The sequence below is a fragment of the Anastrepha ludens genome, chromosome 3 (genome assembly GCF_028408465.1).
Source record: "Anastrepha ludens isolate Willacy chromosome 3, idAnaLude1.1, whole genome shotgun sequence".
NCBI classification, from domain to species: Eukaryota; Metazoa; Arthropoda; class Insecta; order Diptera; family Tephritidae; genus Anastrepha; species Anastrepha ludens.
The window spans coordinates 98630802-98652456 of record NC_071499.1 but is presented as its reverse complement, the minus strand read 5'-3'; the positions used below and the strand labels follow the sequence as shown (position 1 = coordinate 98652456).

Here is a 21655-nt window from a genome sequence, read left to right as displayed (position 1 = left end):
GGCAAAGCGAATGGGTTTGGTGGTGAACGAGGACAAAACGAAGTACCTCCTGTCTTCAAACAAACAGTTGGCGCACTCGCGTATCGGCACTCACGTCACTGTAGACAGTTATAATTTCGAGGTTGTAAAAGACTTCGTTTATTTAGGAACCAGCATTAACACCGATAACAATGTCAGCCTTGAAATCCAACGTAGAATCTCTCTTGCCAACAAGTGCTACTTTGGACTAAATAGGCAACTGAGCAGTAAAGTCCTCTCTCGACGAACAAAACTAACACTCTACAAGACTCTCATCATGCCCGTCCTAACGTATGGCGCAGAAGCGTGGACGATGACAACATCCGATGAAGCGACGCTTGGAGTGTTCGAGAGAAAGATTCTGCGTAAGATTTTTGGACCTTTGCACGTTGGCAACAGCGAATATCGTAGACGATGGAACGATGAGCTGTATGAGCCTTACGACGACATAGACATAGCGCAGCGAATAAAGATCCAGCGGCTTCGTTGGCTGGGTCATGTCGTCCGAATGGATACAAACGCTCCGGCTTTGAAAGTATTCGATGCGGTACCAGCTGGTGGTAGCAGAGGAAGAGGAAGGCCTCCTCTGCGTTGGAAAGATCAGGTGGAGAAGGACTTGGCTTCACTTGGTGTGTCCAATTGGCGCCGGTTAGCACGAGAAAGAAACGACGGGCGCGCTTTGTTAAGCTCGGCCAAAATCGCGTAAGCGGTTATCGCGCCAATTAAGAAGAAGAATGGACCCAGCGTTTCATCATCATTTGAATGGTTTCATGTGCTGGATGGCCCCCTGAACCTCATCGCTGGAAAAAGCAAGTGGCGCACTGTTGTATGTCAGTTTGTGCTGCCATCTGGTGGCACTACGTTTGGATCTGTCGGCCGGAGGATGCAGAATAAATTGCCGGTTTAAATAGCACGCGCATCTCTTCGGATCCGACGAAGCACGACCGTTGAAGATGATATCAACCTTGTCTTTGCGCTTCGTCGGGTTCGACAGGGACCTTACGGTAGACCAGAGCTTGCTCACACCAGAGGTGAAGTTGCAGGACTTCAGATGCTCCACCCATTTGGTCCGCTTGGTATGAACGGTGCAGCCCTGTCGAAATTTTCGTTGTATACCGAATTTAGAGTCGAATGCAATTTTGCTTTCGATTGTGTAGCATATTGTAGGAAAACTTGTTAAAATGTAAGTTGTTTGCGATTATTTATGGATTTATAGTAACCAAATAATAAATATATACTAATTTTGTTAATTTTATGCAGGTCGAAAGTCGTGAGTACCAAACAGCAATTAGAAAGGCTAGTTTCATTAATGGAAGAGAATCCACAATTCGCAAAAGGGATTTGCAAAGTTCAAGCAACAAAAAATGGGAGGAATTTACAACGGAGCTGAATTGCTTGGGACTACCAGTTAGAACGGCAGCAAAATGGACTCAGGTTAATAATGTTTTTTTTTTGTGATGTTTATAGAAATACATTTTTATTTTCCCTTGGCTGATATGGGCTGAAATACGTAGAGGAACTGAAATACATATTTTTCTCGAATGACGAATAATTGAATAAAGAAAATTTGTAACAAAAATAAAACAGAAACTTTGGCGTAAAGGTTTCTATTTAATACTTTTTAGATTTTTCTATAATATTCTAAGAATTTCAATACTTATGCTGTATTTGCTATAAAAATGTGCTTTTCTTTGTTGCAGATCAGCCTCTGTACTACTAAATTTTATCCATCTTTGGCAAATATAATTTTCCAGGGCATCTATTATTTCCGATAGCACAACAGACACAGTGGGTTGAGCAAGTCCTAGCATACCTTCATTACCAATACTCGATTGGTTTGAACCCTGAGCATAAAGTCGCAGAACTGTGGCCCTTATTATGAGCAACATTCGATCTTCGACTGTAGTCGAAAGTGCTGATCGAACGAATTTTCATTTGGTATTATGGTGCTCATTCGCTGAAGAATAGAACTATTGTGAATTTCGATCGCTCGACGCATTTACAATAGATAATTTTTTCTCAGCTGGTACAGCTGTATTGAAATTCTTTGTTAACAACATTTTTAAAAGTTAAAAAGGTATTTTTTGTGAAAATGAGTACAACGGAGTTGTGGTTCGACGATTCATCTCAATGTGAATAATGTAAATTTTAGGTTTTGGCATCATACAATGAAAATAACTTATATAAGTGCGAAAAATCCAGGAGCTACTCATGATTCCATGGCTTTCAACATGTCGCCATTGAAAGCGCATTTAGAGGAGCAACATCTCAATGGCCGTCGCAATACTTGGCTCCTCGGTATGTAATATACACCAATTGTATTTCCGTTTTTGATAATTTTTGTCTGTCTCAGGTGATGCTGGATACGCTCTAAAACCATACTTAATGACAAACAACATGCTAAAGCGAGAAGTATCATTGAGAGAACAATTGGAGTCTTGAAAAACCGGTTTAGATGTTTGTTCCAGGCAAGAGCTCGCCACTATTCTCCAAAAAACAGCAACACAAATTATTAATGTGTGTGCAGCTTTGCACAACATTTGTCTGCTTTACAATATTCAAGCTCCGGATGAAGAGTTATCCGATGAGACCCTCAACGATGATGCTGGAGATATTGAAGTGGAGTCAAATAACGGAGAAGCAGAAAACATAAGAAATGAAATTCTTAGAATATTATGGAAAAAACTAAAAAGTATTAAATAAAAACTTTACGCCATAGTTTCTTTATTATTTTTGTTATAAATTTTCCTTATTCAAATATTCGTCATTCAGCAGCCCATACGTGCCAAGGGAAAATAAAAACGTATTTCTACAAACATCAGAAAAAAAAAACATTATTAACCTTAATCCATTTTGCTGCCGTTCTAACTGGTGGTCCTAATCAATTCAGCTTCGTTGTAAACTCCTCCCACTTTTTTGGTGCTTGAACTTTTGTGTAAATCCCTTTTGCGATTTGTGTATTCTCTTCCATTAATGCAATCAGCCTTTCTAATTGCTGTTTGGTACTCACGACTTTCGACCTGCATAAAATTAACAAAATTAGTATATATTTATTATTTGGTTACAATAAAACCTTAAATATTGGCAAACTACTTACATTTTAACTAATTTTCCTACAATACGCTACACAATCGAAAGCAAAATTGCATTCGACTCTAAATTCGGTAAACAACGAAAATTTCGATAGGGTTGCACCGCTCATAATACCAAAATGACATTCGATTTTCGATCTTCGACAACCAGCAAATATCGAAGATCGAATCTATCTCATAATAGGGGCCTGTACCTAGCTTAAAAATATTTGGAATGGATTTGACTCGGGTGCACTGCTGCAACTGGTTTTCTGTACTGGACAGTAGGTTCATAAGCGCCTCTTTAGATAATCTAAAGTTCTTTAAAAATCTGTAAGGAAATTTCTGTAATATTAAGTACGTCAACACATTTTAAAAATTCTAAACGTACTCAGTGGAAGCCATTTCTAGGGGGTTGGATGCGCCCCTCAACTGTTTTCTACTTCTAGCTAGTTCCACTAATCTTTCATCGTCCGATAAATCGTCGAACCACAACTCCGTTGTACTCATTTTCACAAAAAATACTTTTTTTAACTTTTAAAAATGTTAGCAAAGAATTTCAACACAATCGGTTTTTCTTTTATTTTGATTTGCTGTATCAGCCGAGAAAAAATTATCTATTGTAAATGCGTCGAGCGATCGAAATTCACAATAGTCCTATTCTTCAACGAATGAGCACCATAATACTAAATGAAAATTCGTTCGAGCAGCGCTTTCGACTACAGTCGAAGATCGAATGTTGCTCATAATAAGGGCCTGACATTCGCTTTACGATCTTCGACAACCAGCAAGTATCGAAGATCGAATCCAACTCATAATAGGGGCCATAATAACGGTCGCCGGCTACAGTTAGTATGTTTTATTCGAATATTTGTAAATAAATTGTTTTTAAAAGTTTTTATTTTCAAGAGTTCACATACGCGCAAGAGAAACGAAGGCAAAAATGCGCGTATTTCTACCATTGTCATATAGGGTGCTACAGACAATTTCATGGATGACATTAAGCGTGCTGTGGTGATGGTGTAAATAGCTTCAGGTGTTGGACACGGGACGGTCGTTATGTGCCTGTGCTCGAATAAGTGCAGCGTTCCGACACCTATACGAGCAATTGTACCCACTTTCCGCAATTTTCACCTACGGCTCATGGCATTTGATCAACGTAAATTTATGGATTATATTAGCAGTATATGAAATTTTCAGATGTATTAGTTTTAGACCATATGAATACATTTTCCTAACTCTTAGCCACGCCAAGTATATTAAGGTATACAAACTTTAAGCTATAAATAGTAAATTTGTAATTTTTGTTGCAAATAAAGTCCTTTTCATTTTTCTAACTCCAAATGCTTTATTATGGTTAGAGACCGACCGAGCTTCGGCATCGGCAATTTCTGTACACTTTGATGACAGAGGGTGCTTCTGAGGGGAATTGGTGTAAGTATCATGTGCTGCCATCTATCAAACGACGACCAATTTTTTGAAAAAATTGTTTCTTCATTTCTAACGCGGGTACTTATTGAACTCCCCATGTATGTATATATATTATTATGCACGAAATACGAAATTAACTGATCTGTTTTATCTCATTTACGTTCACATATGCATTAATTACCAATAAATCCACAAAATTAATCTACCCGTTCACATATGGCAGATTACCTGCAAAATTGACAATCAGCTGTCAATACTGCTGTGAAAGGGTTTTCTTTATAGAATTTATTTTGGCCGAATATTTCGGTGTTTTTAGTTTGTTTAATTATTATTAACGATATGATGAAGAGGCAAGGGGAAGGAATAACTAATTTAATTGCGCAATTGGCTGCCAAGGATAAACAGTTGGAGGAAATCCGTAAATGACGTGTACTGAGGTTTCAAAAAATTATGGCATCAAAACGCATTCGAAATTCGATATTGCATTTCATAATAAGAAATAAAAGGACACACGTTTATGGATACACGTTTTTTCTCTGTTATATGAATGCATAATTAATAATACCTAACAAACATTTTATTAGAATTATGTCTACAAATCTGTTTTCTTTCCCGGCATCCATTTTATTCAGTTTTTACTTTGACGTTTTTCTTTACCCTCTTTATTATCGAGGATTTTTTTATAATCTCAGATTTTGGGAGAGAAATTTTGTATGGGAAACCACGCTTTTAAAAAAAAATGGGAAAAAATTTTTCCCTCGTAAATGCTACCCTAAAATAAGAGTGTCAAAACGCTCTTGCCATTTGTCAAGCCAGATTGTGGGAAACTTTCTAATAGAATAAAATAAAATAAAACTGAATTTGATAAATTAAAATTAGTATTAAGTAGCTAATAGAAATATTGTTTAAAGTTTTAAATTTAAATTGAAATTAGATAAATAAATATGTAAATGTAAATTATATTTAAGCTTAATATTAAGTTATTTTTCTATACATATATAAGTATATATTGTACATTACTGTTTTTCGCCTTCCTTACCTTTCGCTATTCACTTTCGATCATTGGCTCTATTTCTACAGCTATACCTTCCGTTCTTCTTATTTCTATTTACCTTACTCACCTATACTTTCTCTAACTCTCCACGTACTGTTCTTTCATTTCCGCTATTCCTTTAATCTTATATAAGGACAGAAATTAATAAAGAGCAGCACTTTTAAATTGTTGTGCGTATGCTGTTTTCTTTTTTAATTACGCGAACAGGCAATATCAAATTAATTTCGCGCTTCTCCCCATACAAAGTTTTTAAAGAATATAAATATCTTCACGAATTAGTGAAGATTTTTTACCATTACTTACCTAACCTTTTATAAAGGTTTATATATATATAACTTTACGGAATTAAAAATGCTATAAAAACGAAACTACTCAATATTTTTCCAAACTGTTTTTTTATTTTGAAGTACAATGCTTCCGGTTAATGATGGAACACAACTTCATTCATATGGCTGCCTCGGCTAGCCGTGCACCATCCCATACGATCGGTCCAATTTTTCAACACATTTTCGATTGTATTGTTGAGAACGACGGTGAACTGATGTTCCTGGTGATTCACGAACACTCTCGGCCACAGCAGCAATATTTTCGGGTGTACGCACGGTTTTTGGCCGGTCACGTGTTGGGTTGTCAATAAGCAACCCAGTTTCTCTTACTTTTTTGGCAAAGTAACGCACATACGCTTCATTCGGTGCTTTTCTTCTTCCCATTGCCGTACGTAATTTTCGTACACATTCTGCAACATTACCATGATTTTCAAAGTAATGTCGCAATATTTCCCAGCGTTCTTTGAGCGTATACACAACCATTTTCGTTCAGCGGAAGAATAAAACTAATTTTCTGTCAAATCAGATGACAGCTAAGTGTTACCATTCTTTAAATAATACCTGGTTCAAATCCGTAACGATAGATGCCGGGCCCTGTACTTAAATCATGGGCAAAGGGAAAGTATTCATTCGATAAAACGATAGAACTCTTTCTGCTCTAAAAAATTGTGTTAATTGTATTTTTGAGTTATTTAGTTCTTTCATTAGTCTAGGAGGCAAAAATCAACATTTTCGACACCCCTCTTATTTGCTTTTCATCGAGGTCAAAAAGCTTCCGAAGCAGCCCGGAACATTTGCGGCGTGAATGGAGAAGGTGTCACCGCATGGAAATGGTTTGCAAAGTTCAAAAATGGCGACTTTGACGTCGATGATACGTCCCGCAGGGAAAGGCTTCTGAATTCGATGAAGAACGTCTCAAATCACCTTTGAATGAGAACGGTCGCCGACTGGTTTGGCGGAAAAAAATGAACTAAAATCATAAAACGATTCTCAATCATCTTCATTCAATGGGATTTACCGTCAAATTGGGAGTCTCGGTTCCTCACGAGAACACCAAATTGCTTGGTTATAAACAGCACTTTTTGTTCTGAATCGTCATGTAAGATGAGAAGTGGTGCCTATACATCAATATGAAGCAAAGAAAGGAGTGGGTGGGTAAGAGATATGTAAAAGCCGATAGTTAAACCGGATCTTCATCCAAAGAAGATGATATGTGTTTGGTGGGACTGGGAGGGCATGGTGCACTGGGAAACGCTCGAAGAGAATGGGATGGTCAACAAGGAGCCGTACATTGCCCAGCTACACCGCGTGAATGAGGCTAATCGACTAAAAAGACCTGATCGACATAGACAAATCATACTCCTTCAGGACAACGCCAGGACCTTATGTTGCACAAGACGTCAAAGTCGCACTCCAAGAGCTCGAATGGGAGGTCTTCCAGCATCCACCGTATTCTCCAGATCTTGCTCCAACCGATTACCATCTTTTCAAACCATATGAAAGGCGTTACCTTTGATAACAGAAAAGTCCTTAAAAACTGGATCAACAACTTCTTTGACACCAGACCAGGCGGAACGGCATCAACAAATTGGTTGAAAGGTGGGAAGAGGTTGTAAACAGCAACGGCGAATATATAATTGATTAACTTATTGATATAAATATTGTTTTTTGTTTAAATAAAAGTATTCGGTAAAACTTATTCCTATGAACTTATTCTCCAACCCATTATAATATTTATATATATAAATTCAGCATCTTCAGTGGGATTTCTAACACATCACCTTTCTTCCTCTTTTCAACCGACCAACAATATCCACATGACCATTTGCCAAAAATTGTGCAATTGTGGCTCTATGTTATTACTTAGCTAATGACTAAATACATGCACATACACAAAATTGCTTAGCTAACTCTAATTTGAATACTTTGAAAAAAGTATTAGGCACTCCATTAATTACTAATAAAAACATTAATAATTAGTAGGTCTACCTTCCTTTGATAACAGTCCTCTGGGGCATGCTGCGTACAATCTTTGAGCATTCGGCTCTACTTATGGTGCTCCACTCGTAAATTAAACCGTTTTTCGGGGCTGTTTGGGATATTATTCTTTATTATTTTATCTTATGTTTTGAAATAGCCCACATGTCCTCCATGGGGTCTCTATGTTGAGCTCTAACTAAATTAGTGTCGCCGAAAACGCGCGTTATTGAAGGCGAAAGTACAGTCTCTAAAACATTTATGTACTTTTCATTGTTCATACGAACCTCGCAGATGAACATTTCGCCGACACCATCAGCAGCCATATAGCGGAACATCAGAATGCCTGTAGCCATGCTTAACAGTGGGTACCATGAATTTGGATGGTATTCCTCGGCAAACCATTGCCCAGGTCACAATAGGTGTTCCAAATACCAGTAGGAAAGAAAAAAAAATGTCGTTTTATAAGATTTGTGTTATTTCCTCGAAATTGGTCTAAGGCATGGTCGGTTGTTAATATTTTAAAATGTTGCTAACTACGCCTCGCTCGAAGTTCAATTCATCAATTCCTCCGTAAAATGTTGGTATCGGAGAGCCCATTCTAAATGCTTTTCCCCAATTTTTTTCTGAAGGCGATTTTACGATCCTTGACAGACGACCAAATTGGCAATCTCAACCTGAGACTTCCCTACATCACTTAAAACATGGATTCTCACTTTTTGTCGTAAGAAATTATGTATCGGCTTAATACTTTTGCACTAAAGATTATTCATACAATGACGACCAAATTTAAATGCCAAATATTTTAAGTATACCTTTAAAAATGCAACTTTTTAGACTTTACGCAGCAGGTCCATGGCACACCTGCTGTGCAATACAATTTATTGTTGTAATCAAAGGTTTGGCACACATTTGTAAAAAGCTGCGGTTACTCTGGTAACCACATTTGAAATCACTTGTATTTTAATGGGGTGCCTAATAATTTTGGCCAAGGCTTTATAAAGGGTTTTCCAATAGCAGGTGTTATTTTGAATAGGATTGCGCTATTTAGAGATGATTAACGATTTTTTATGGCCGGAATTGGATGGTATTGATCTGGACAACGTTTATTTTACAACAAGACGGCGCTACGCACCACACAAGCAACGAAACCATTGATCTTTTACGGGAAAAGTTTTCGGACCGTATTATCTCTCGAAGAGGTGATCACAATTGGTCACCGAGATCTTGTGATTTAACACCTTGTGATTTTTTTCTTTTTCAAAGACGGAACTCGTGAGGCTATCGAGGACATAGGGCAGCCACTTTGCAACTCGGTTTTGGAAAATTTCATCAAAAGGATATTGCCCTGTAAGCGTGGTCGTGGTGGCCATTTGCCTGATGTTATTTTCCACTATTAACGGTATACTTTCCTCTTTATAATGAAATAAACATCCGATCATTCATATTAAAAAATAGCATTTTTCTTTGAATATCAAAATAACACTTCTTATTGGAAAACTCTTTATATGTATATTATATATATAGTAGTTAGATTTCAATTATTAGTTAAGATAATTAAAGCTATTTTTGGTAAGTTCTTGCCTGTTATAATTGCAAATGTAATTGTTCCCTTTAAAATCGTTAGTGGGTACAAAAATGGGAAGAGGGCCTCACTGTTCACTTGAAAAGAAAAACATTATTTGAGACCTTTACGAAGAAGCTTCAAAACAAACAAAATTTGCAACAATTATCATCAAATGTATTAGTTGGGACAAAAAGAACGAAAGTTTGAAAGGCGCCTGATCGAAACAATACAATTTAGCAGGACAAGGCCATCGTTACGAAAAGTAAGCGTGCCCCTTTCAAGACCTCTCGAGCGATAACGCTGGAAATAAATGAGGAATGTAGGCCGAATATATCAAGCAGATTTGTGCGAAGATGCCTTCAAGAAAATAAATGATATGGGCTTTTAAGCAGGAAAAAAACTGTTACCGAAAAAAAATATCAAGGCAAGTTTGCCTTTCGCAAATGCCTATACTAAAATTTATATGATTAGTCCTGATGGGAAGACCTTAGATCATCGAGAAAAAAATAAAAGTTTAATCTCCGCTATACAACAAAGACTGTAAAGCATGGTGGGCGTAGCTTGAAAGATTGGGGATCATTTGCTTGAAATGGAGTTGGGCCAATAGTGAGAATAAAGTGCAATATGGATAAGTTTACTTATCTTAATATTCTCAAAAATACGATGAAGCCGTATTACTTCGAGCCCATATCAGTTAACTGGTTATTCACGCATGATAACGACCCCAAGCATGCAGCAAAAGTAGTGAAAAATTGGCTTTCCAAAGAAAAAATTGCAGTTCTGAAAAAATTGAAAATCTGTTGGACGATATTAAGGTTAAGGTTGAGCAAACAAATTTCGTTTTATAAACTACGCTGCATATTATTGTAGTTGCAAATAATAATCAGCCACTTTATAATATTAATAATACAAATAAAAGAGATTCAACAAAGAGTCTTGATTCAAACAGTATTTTTCAGATATTTTCGAAAGTTCTAACCAGTTCTGTTGTATGCAGTACAATACCGTACTATACCGTGATCTTATGTGTACATATATACTCCAATAAATATTATGTATCTACATATAATAACACATCAAAACATGCCGTAATTCCTATACTTACATTCCAGTTATACCTACATACCAAATTAGTAAAATAAAAACAATAAAATCTTAAAACTTACACAACTCTATGAATTTTAATTCAATTAGAGTCAAATATAGCTCATTCGACGCAAAAATAAATTTACTATAATAACAGTGTACCGAAAAAAATTCTTAATATCGGACAATATCGTAAAAATGATGTCAAAGTTAAAAAAACGGAGAAAAAACAAATGATTCCAAAAACTTACAACTAGAGTATCGTCAGTTTTCAATTTAAAAAAATCATGAACACAATGTCAAAAAGGCTTGTTTTGTTCTTTCGAACTAAACAAAAAGTACAAATCGGATGGAAATTGGTGAAGTTAGGAGTGATTGTTCACATCAACCTACTGAAAAACGGTTTTTTGGCCATAAAATGAGATTTTGGGGGTGTATTGGAAATTTCTTCTATACCAGTTTTTTTAGTTTGTCTATAGCTACAAGTTGTGCTAGGTCTCCATAAAAGTATAATATCACTCTCGCACGAGCTCCTCTTCTTATTTGTAGTGTGCGTCTTGATTTTTTTCACAAATGGAAGGACCTACAATTTTATGCTGTCTACGAATGCTACGATGGCTTTTTATAAGGAGTGTTTGCATGATAGAAATACACTCGGAGGTTTGCAATTGTTTGCCGAGGAGCAACCGCTTTAGAAAAATATTTTCAATCATTTGAAGTCTCATGTCCGGGGCTTCGAACCAGGCACTCCCGAATGGTGATCACACATCAACCGCCCTATTCTATATTTCATATAGTTTAAGCTGGTACATGTAAACATGTATTATGGGGTTAGGTGTAGTCAGAGGCCCGACAAAATTATGATTTTCAATAATTTTATTTTGCTAGTCAATTGCTTTACTTTACAAAAATAAAAACATAGCATTATTCGACTTGACTTTAGCTAAATTTCAACGAAAATGAAAATTCAATGAAATTAATAATTGATCGAAGCTTTTTTTTCAAAATTAACAATATGGCAGCCTCAGGACATATTTTTCAGATTTTCAAAAAAAAACCGAAATGAAAAAAAAATTCTTGTATCAGGCACGAGTTTTTTATATTTTTCAAAAGCAATATAAATTTTATTGCAATCTATCAAGCGGTTTTCAAGTTATAGTAATCACCAGTTCAAAAAACAGTTTTGAAAAAAACGCATTTAAAGTTTTGCTATCAATATCCGGAGCGCCTGAGCGCCAATTGTTGATTAGCACGGAAAGTATTTGTCGGATTCAATTCAAATTTTCACACAATATTTTTAATTTATTATACTTTAAGAAGATGCAAAAGTAATTAAGATTTTTGAAAATTCTGACTACCCCTAACCCCTTACTGCTTTCTACATAATGAAACATCACTATTTTCCCAAAGAGAAAAGGCGTAGCTTACTTCCGCAATCAATAAAAAAACACACTAGAATGTATGCTCTTTTTTAACTCGGTGCACCAATAAATTCAAAAACTTTGATATATTTAAATGATATAAGCTTTGTCCGCGATACAAAAAACTTATCCCAGTTTGTTCCAAGTTATTATGAAATCGCGTTTGCAAAAACTTTCAAAACTAATAAGGAGAGAACACACATTTCATTTGGAGGTAAAGTTGGAAATTCCTGATTTTTTGCAAATATTTGTAAATTCTTTTCCGTCTGCACATTTTTATATTTTTCTTTTTGGAGAATTAAGTTACTTAACTTCTCCGAACTTTATTGCTTTAAAACACATGTAGCGACTTCCGAAAACTGGTATTTTATATTTCGCGATTTTGACAACGTACGACATCAGTGGTACGAATAAACAAACAGGAGGAGGAGAAGTTATTTGTTTGTGCATATTCAGAGAATGGCTTAGTAATATTGTATTTTAAGATTTGTGAATTTTAAATTGACAAAATTGATAAAAATCAAGTGCCGCGGCTTATATTTTGATAGTACGAATTATAACAATACCTTCACATGAATTTTGCTTGCTTTTTCTGCCGATGACGCCCTGGCAGGAAAGTATGTGTATGTGTGTATAAATAATTTCTTGTGTTGGGCAGTTTCCACTGCTATCGCTTACTTTTCCTCTTCTTTTTCGGTTCTTTACAGCATTGACGTCACGGCGATTTGCGAAGGCGTAATCTTGTATTCTATCATTCTCGGGTATATGATATACAATGTATATTATACATAGTTTAATATAAAGTTTATGGACATACTTACTTGCACATACATACGCATATGTATCCAATGATGGTAATACAATTCACAGATGGTTATGCAGTTCATTCGTATTTAATGAAAAAAGTGAGGTGAGTGTGGACGAGTTTTCTCCCACATCCGTCGGTTACCATAATAGGGGTACAATACAAAATGAGTAGAACTACAAAAAATAGTACTTATTTTGAATCTACTGAAAACCAGTACACTTAAATTTTCGGAACAGAAAATCCAGTAATGTACTGCTAAAATTAGTACGCCTGACAGCCCTAAACAATACTAAAATGAAGTACATTGAAATATAAATGTTGAATGATTATTATTTAGTCAAGAATGTGGATATTTTTACAATTTTCGCTTTGTTGGAAATTTAAAACTTTTTTATTCTCACCAGCTATAAATGTGCTCGAAAGTGGTGAAGAACATATCTATCTTTTGGGTTCGTAAGATATCGCTACCTGTGATATTGTATCTTTTTGAACAGAGGTACCCAAAAGAATAATATTGTGGGGCGTACGTTTTGTACATGTGCGTCTTGATGTTGCCGTAGATATAGGAAACCCAGCAATTTAATACACTGTCCGAAACTCTGGCAGTTTTTATAGGACCATTTTTATGGGAGAAATACCTTCCTAAATTTTGGTATTACTTTCAGAGAGGAGATGGAAAAACTTTTTCTAACGCCTTGAATACATATAGTCACTGCAAATATAGATATGTTAGAATTGATATAGATGGTTCAGAAGATTGAATGCTGCTTTTTTATGAAATATTTATATTATAACTATTTTTTTGGGTCTTCTCGGTAATACAATGCGAAAGAAAATTGAATTATAATAATAAGAAATAATTACAAAAATAATCCGTTGTCGATCAAAACGTTGACAATGCAGTTAAGTATCATTAAACCAATATTTCTAGAAAATATATATTTTGAAATGGGATATTCCGATTCAAAATACGAAATTTCCTTTCGGATTGCAATTACCATTCGCATCGCATTACAGAGTGGACCGCCCGGATTTTTGATGCCCCTTAGTTGGGCAGCCAACTTATTTTTCTGAGTGATCTAAAGCCGTTTTGATCTTTATTGATTCAATCTAATAGGATACCTGATGATGTGAGTTATCAATTTCAATCTGTTCAGAGAAACAGTGTCTATAATTCAAATAATCTAAAAGCCTTCTCGGTAATGGCAACGATTGTATCAAGTCTTTCCGTATAACGGTTTTTAAAATCACAAATCTGAAATTTAAAGTTATAAAAATTGTTGTTTTAAAGTGTACCTTTATGCCAGCAATTGAAAAACAAATATTCACCTGCACATATGCTGCAAACTTTGAACGTGCTTGAATCTAGATACCGGGTTTGTTAGTTGCACTCTCATGGGACCATGCTCGGGTCGTCTATGTAGAAAAAATAAGTACCTAGAACACAAATTTATTACTTTACTTTTTGCCTATTTTTATAACTCTGCCAACCTTCCACTTCTTGAGTGTTCAACTGCTTTCTCAATGAATTCAGTGATCGTCTGCGACTTAAATTTTGCATATGAGCCAAATGAAAATGTTCCTGCAATGACAGAAATAGAGATTGGTGCAAAATACAGATTTATAATAATTGTAAAAGTTTCCATCTCATAATATATATATATATATATATATATATGTTATCCTTTAACTCCACGTGGAGCATAGGGCTCATAATAATATCCATATATTATTCCACGAAAGGGCGTTTATTCCCAACGATATAATTTCGAAATAAAGGGTTTTGCAATAAGAGGTGTTATTTTGATATTCAAAGAAAAATGCTATTTTTTAATATGAATGATCGGATGTTTATTTCATTATAAAGAGGAAGGTATGCCGTTAATAGTGGAAAATAACATCAGGCAAATGACCAGCACGACCACGCTTACAGGACAATATCCTTTCATGAAATTTTCCAAAACTGAGTTGCAAGGTGGCTGCCTTATGTCCTCGATAGCCTCACGAATTCCATCTTTGAGGTCTTGAATCGACCCTGGGCTGTTGGCGCAGACCTTCTCTTTCAAGTGGCCCCAAAGAAAAAAATTACAAGGTGTTAAATCACAAGATATCGGTAGCCAAGTGTGTTCAGGTCTTCGAGAGATAACACGGCCCGGAAACTTTTCCCGTAAAATATCAATGGTTTCGTTGCTTGTGTGGCACGTAGCGCCGTCTTGTTGAAAATAAACGTTGTCCAGATCAATACCATCCAATTCCAGCCATAAAAAATCGTTAATCATCTCTCGATAGCGCAATCCATTCACCTGTAACACCTGTTATTGGAAACCCCTATACGTAAGCGGATAGGAGTTGAGCGTTAATTCAGTGTCAATTAGCGATGCACGTAGGACTTGCACACGAAACCGGGCTTTTGGCAAATTTTGCAAGTATTGATTTCATGGACCGCAACATTTGTCTTCAGATTCTTCCTTTGGAGCGCCAGAAGTTTTAAAGCTGAATGTCATCTCTGGGTACTCTTCCTCCACACCTCATGACAATATATCATACTACATTCTATACCTTCCTTTAGGAATCAATTGGGCCACGAACATGTATCCTGTTGTCAGAAAGCGTACGTTTAGGCCCACCACGTCGCGCGTTAAAAGGCTTCAGCACCATCAGAGATGAATCGGTGGGGAGAGAAAGAACGATGTTAAGGTAAACAGCCTATGTAGTAGGTACGCAACAAGACACCTCACCACTCAACAGGAAGTTTCCTCATCTGTGGTGGCCGGGGTCGGCTCGACATATGCGACGCACTGAACAGTTTTTTATGACTTCTCGTGTCAAAGCTGTAAGTCCCACAATCCAGTGGCACTGCTTAACTTCGTTGGCAATGATATCGCTATATAGATGATGGTACTTTCAATCAGTAGAGCAAAACGTGCGACCAATTCATTTACTCCGGTCCAAACTACCTTTCGTCACTGCTAGTAGCTCAGAGTACTAGTCAAAAAAAAAAAATGTCAGTACTTCCTGTAGTTGGAGGTGTAGCAGAAAACTTAGAATCGACCGGAGCGCTACTTGCGAGATTATTCATGTGTGCTCCAGTTAGCGCTACTACTACTACTCCCATAGCTGCTACTTGAGCAGTGTTCGTTTTAGTTTTGTTAGATGCATTTTGTATACGTTTTTGCGGAGGTACACTGAAAATATAACCAACAAATTAAATATGTCCGTGTACTGGAGGTTGCAGGTATCAAATTTTTGCTCCACTACTCCATCTGTTGAAGTTCAGAGTAGTAGAGAGAGTAAAAAGGAAAACTAGGAAGTAGCGGAGCAATTTCAATCCCTGATTTGAATCATGCTGCACAGATAATCTTTCTAATATCTATGAATAATGACAATTCATTGTTCCGCCGGGATCGGCTATGTAGTGAAGACGTTGTTATAATTTATATCAGGTCAGTCCATAAGTTCGTGCGTCTTTTTCCCAAAATTTCACTTTTGTACGATTTTTGCATACAAAAAATTATTCGCGGAATATAACGGAACTATTTATATTTTCTTTGATATATTGCATATTAAGGCTAACATCAGCCCTAAAAAGCTTACAATATGCGTACTGTAAAGGGAAATCTACTGAAACGGCACTTAACTCACTTGTTACAGAAATCGAGAAGACAACTTATAATAAAGAATTCACACTGGCAGCCTTCCTTGATATCGAGGGCGCGTTCAACAACATCCTACCGAATACCTTAATAGAGGCACTGACGGATTTCGGGATCTGTGGCGCTCTGGTTGAGTTCATCAAAAACATGCTCTTGACCAGATTTGTGACCGCAACCCTAGGGACCTCAAAGATCAAGAAAAAAGTTAGCAGAGGGACACCTCAAGGCGGTGTGCTGTCCCCCCACCTATGGGTGCTGGCATTAAACTCATTGCTAAAGAGTCTAGAGGAGAGAGGACAACACGTCGTAGCATATGCGGACGATATTGCAATGATAGTAAGAGGGAAATTTCCCAATATACTTAGAGAAGTCATGCAAGATTTACTAAACACGGTTGAAAACTGGTCAAAAGCAAATGGGCTAAGCGTCAACCCCAATAAAACTGAACTCATCCTATTTACCAGGAAACATAAAATTCCAAATATAGCTCCCCCGATTCTAGGTGGAACGGCACTGTCCTTTAGTTATGAGGCTCGCTACTTAGGTCTAATACTAGACAGAAAACTAAGTTGGAAGGCAAATGTCGAAGATAGAGTAAAAAGAGCGACAATAGCACTCTATTCTTGTAAACGGCTGAGAGGACTAAGTTGGGGTCTCTCCCCATCTATCGTATATTGGCTTTACACAGCAATTGTCAGACCAATCCCAACACACGGCATACTAGTATGGTGGCCGACTTTAGATAAGTTATACATTAAAGGAACCAAGGTACATGTACAAAGAATGGCCAGTCTTCGCATCTGCGGGGCCCTTAGGATCACACCAACAGATGCACTAAATTTATGCTTCACCTTTTACCAATAGAGCAATTCGGTAAGCAAACAGCTGCCAAAGCAGCTCTCAGACTTAGAGAAATCGGACTACTCAGAACGAGCCAAAGAGGACACTCTTCAATTTTAGAAAAAATCCCCTGCATTCCTGGCACAACGGATTTCTGTAAGACCAAGAACATCAACTTAAGTAAATCCTTTGTCACAGTATTTCCTTCCAAAGGCGAATGGGATAACGGGATTATTGTTAAGAAAAATAATTTAAACATCTACACAGATGGCTCAAAACTGGACAACAAAGTAAGTGGAGGGGTTTACTCCGATAAACTCGGAGTATGCCAATCATTTCGCCTACCTGATCATTGCAGTGTATTTCAGGCGGAAGTCGCTGCCATAAAAGAGGGACTTACGGTAATAAAAACGAGAGTATTATCCACAAATGAAGTCTTCATTTACTCGGACAGTCAAGCGGCAATAAAAGCGTTTGAATCAAAAACGCACTCGTCAAAAACAGTTCTAGAATGTTTTAAACTACTAAATCACGTATCTAAGTGCTACAAAGTGTACCTTATCTGGGTGCCAGGCCACAGGAATATAGCAGGAAACAGCAAGGCGGATGAACTTGCTCGAACCTGCTTATAGACAGGGAAACCATCAAAAAGGTAAATACAAGCTGGCAAAACCTCACAACATGCGAACTAAGCAGACATACATGGCCGAACTGGAACAGCGGTCGATCGAAGATCTTGCTAAGATTTCACAGAGAAGCTATAAAAAAAATGATAGGGGTATTAAGTGGTCATTGTTTAATAGGCAGCCACGCTAGAAGGTTAGGACTCCCATAGTTCGATTTCTGTAAAAGCTGTCTTAATACAGAAGAAGAGGAAACAGTCAGACACCTTTTATGTGACTGTGAAAGCTTAGCTATGAGAAGGCTGCGCACGCTTGGTACAGCATCTTTAACCGATGTAGCGGACATAGTCCATCTAAAACTAACGAAGCTCTGCTCGTTTATTAAGCTACCGGATGGTTTGAAAAGGAGCACGTAGGGTAAGGATAAGCTCCAGTGGTATCACAATGGACCTGCGAAAGGTCTAAGTGTGTCTTTATGACAACCACCCTACCTACCTACCTACCTTGATATATTGTGCATTCAACAAGTGATTTTAATCGCGGATAGAAGCACTGTTGTTAAAAAATAAAATGGAATTTTCGAACGCGTATAAGAGGCATATTTTGTATTTTTTTTATAAAAGTGGTAAAAATGCAACAACTGCTACTGCAGAAATAAACACTGTTCACGGAGAAGATACCGTGAGTGTAATGACTGCGAAAAAGTGGAGGATTGTCCGCACGCTGGTCGTCCTGAAGTTTTTAACTCCGACGCCTTGCTCGAACTCGTGGAAGCTGAGCCAAATTTGACAGTAGATATGATAGCTCAGAGGTTGAATTCATCGCATGGAACAGTTCACAGGCACCTGGTTCAGTTGGGAAAGGTTTCAAAGCTGGGAAAATGGGTTCCGCATAGACTTTTCGTCGCCAACCTTCAGCAGAGAGCGAATGTGTGTTCTCAGCTGCTGCAACGGCTTGAAAATGAAAGTCTTTTGAGCCGTATCGTTACTGGTGATGAAGAATGGGCCCTTTACAATAATCCTATTCGCAAACGCCAATGGCTTTAAAACCCATTTTTTAAAATTATTGTACGATTTTTTAAAAAAAAGTTATGACATTTTGAAATTAACAGTTTCAGTTACGCCAATAGACGTTATACCCAACGTATACGTAACTGAAACTGTTAATTTCAAAATGTCATAACTTTCGTACAATCGTACAAAATCGTACAATAATTTTAAAAAATGGGTTTTAAAGCTAAAGAGTTGTACTATGCAACCTTTTCGTCGAAAATTGAAAAAAAAAAATTTCTATCCCAAAAAAAATTATCAAAAATGGCTAAAATGGCCATTTTTTGACCTTTTAGGCTTCATTTACCAAAAATCCTGACGTGATGGAGCATTTTGAAGGTCAGATTCGTTTTTAGCGCATAAAAAACTACAAGAAACAAGTACAGCCATTCTAGAAACTCACCCTCGCAGGACTGTGTTATTGTACGAAAACTTCAAAATCCATTTCGACTAACAGCTGTTCATCAGCCCATGGGGTGGAAATGTGGCAAGTTTTGAAACGAACTTCTGGGCGCGCTCTCACACAACATTAAAGAATTTCGCATCTATTACCTATGGTTCAGATGACAACGATAGCGTTTCCATTTATGGTGAAAAGATTTTCTACTTATCAGACCGTTTCGGCTCTGAGCGAATTTGACAGAATCAGCAATTTGGCTGACGTGACTTGGGTCACGAAGCCCTTTCTTTTTAACGAAAAAACTGAGATTGTGTTATTGATATACGAAACAATCAACCAATGACCACACTTCATTGCTACCTACAGTTTCAAGCCGACTCCAAACGGCAGATATTTTTATGTGAAGCTTTTTCATGGCAGAAGCACACTCGGAGGTTTGCCATTGCCTGCCGAGGGGCGACCGCTATTAGAAAAATGTTTTTCTTAATTTTTGGTGTTTCACCGAGATTCGAGCCTACGTTCTCTCTGTGAATTCCGAATGTTAATCACGCACCAATCCATGCGGCTACGGCGGCCGCTATTATCCGCCGCTAGCTATTACCAACTAAAAATTACAGTATTTTAAAATTCTATTTATCCGATCTATTTTAAAATCCTATTTATGCCTACCCATAAGAACTGCGTCACAGCAACGTTTGCAGACGACACCGCTATCTTGTCAGTTGGAAATACACAGATCGAGTCAATGGCAAATCTTCAAAAACTTCTAAACATAATCTATGAGTAGACAGTTGCTTGGTACATAAAATTAAATGAAACAAAATCCGTTCTTATTGACTTTATGTACAATAGAATGATATATGTATAAAACTTATATACATATAAATACAGTGCAAATTCCGTATTGTAAGACGGCTAAATACTTATTTATTTATTAAAGTCAAACATACAACCATGGGTTATTTTTACTATTATTGACCTTAAGAATAGCTCACATAATTAAATCGTAGATAAAAAAATTAACAATAAAATCAAAATTAAAATTATAGCCAGTAGTAAAAAAAAGAGGTTGTCTGTAAAGTCGGTTTACTGACGATAGTTTAACGTGACAACGTCATAAGAAAATATTGATGGAATGGTTGCAATTTTCAAAACAAAATTTTAATTTTATTTGTTTGATAGATATTTTGTATGGATATAGAGGAGGAGGTAAATGGAATTGCAATGGAATAGGTCAAGTTACATTTACACAAACGTGAAAAATGACGAAACATTTATCAAATTCATGAAAGATATCTTCAATTTCGATTGCGCATCAGACGTTAATAAGTCAACAACACTAAGAGGCACCATCATCGATTTGCCTTTTTCAAGACACTTTACAATCGAAACACTCCCTTTCATTTCCTACTTTTTCTATCATCGTCCTATTCTCAACAGAGAAATGGTTCATTACCATGCGCACAGCAAGAAGGCATATGCAAATACAAGTATGTGAATTTATATACAAATACGCATATACATACATATATATGCTCACTCAAGTAGGACAGAGCCAGATGTCGAACGTTGCCGAACGCGGGGGCCGATTGTGCTCTTTCGTCGTTCGTTCCGCGCTCTCGCTTGCAGTTCAAGCACATTAGCTTACATTTGCTTGCGTACGGAATAGATTCGTATATTTGATATGTCCATATGACTTGTATGCATCTTTACATATAGATTTGTTCTTTTTGAAAATTGCGCGAAATTGTATATGTATATGCATGTTTATATACATATATTAGTATACAACAGATCTTATATGGTATATGGTAAATATTACCATACATTTTTTCCTTCATATATAATAAAAAAATTAATAATAATAACATTAAAACAACAGATATTATTAACAAACTTGGTTTTATTTTAAATTCTTCAAGTAAATCAACTTAATAATAATCAATAAGAAGGCATATGCAAATACAAATATGTGAATTTATATATGTACATATGTGCATATAAATACATATATATGCTCACTTAAGTAGGAGAGAGCAAGATGTCGAACGTTGCCGTTCGTTTGCTTTGTTCGTTCCGCGCTTTCGCTTGCAGTTCATTCAAGGTAACGGCAATGAGCAAGGTAACGACAAATGAGCAAGGTAACGACACATTTTTTCGTGCGTGCAGCCGGCTAAATCGAATTATAAGACGTTATCACGTCAAAAAGTTGAAGTTGGAGAAGGTATTAAAAAAAGGAAAGATAAAAAAGTAGTAGTAGTAAGAGTAGAGATTAATTGGGTTTGATTGAAATAATGATTTGATAATAATCATTTGAGTAAATTCAGTAAT

At 36.7% G+C, this 21655-nt stretch overlaps 1 protein-coding gene and 1 long non-coding RNA gene across 7 annotated transcripts in view; one reads left to right on the top strand and one right to left on the bottom strand.

The window, feature by feature from the left end:
- The first annotated feature begins 645 nt into the window (after positions 1-645).
- Positions 646-4417, top strand: LOC128858561 (uncharacterized). Its single transcript, XR_008454031.1, has 3 exons — positions 646-2095; positions 2171-3941; positions 3999-4417. It is a non-coding gene; the product is annotated as an uncharacterized LOC128858561 (long non-coding RNA).
- An 8652-nt stretch (positions 4418-13069) lies between these two features.
- LOC128858560 (probable cyclin-dependent serine/threonine-protein kinase DDB_G0292550) overlaps positions 13070-21655 on the bottom strand; it is an 85947-nt gene continuing 77361 nt past the window's right edge. For 4 of the 6 annotated variants that reach the window (XM_054094951.1, XM_054094946.1, XM_054094948.1 and 1 more), the window contains 3 exons: positions 14251-14341; positions 14089-14196; positions 13732-14014 (listed from right to left, as the gene is read on the bottom strand). In XM_054094951.1, coding sequence (XP_053950926.1) covers positions 13870-14014; positions 14089-14196; positions 14251-14341 — 344 coding nt within the window. In that variant the 3' untranslated portion in view covers positions 13732-13869. Of the gene's footprint in view, positions 13472-13731; positions 14015-14088; positions 14342-21655 lie in introns of those variants that run through there. The other 2 variants (XM_054094950.1, XR_008454030.1) reach the window with 2 other exon arrangements.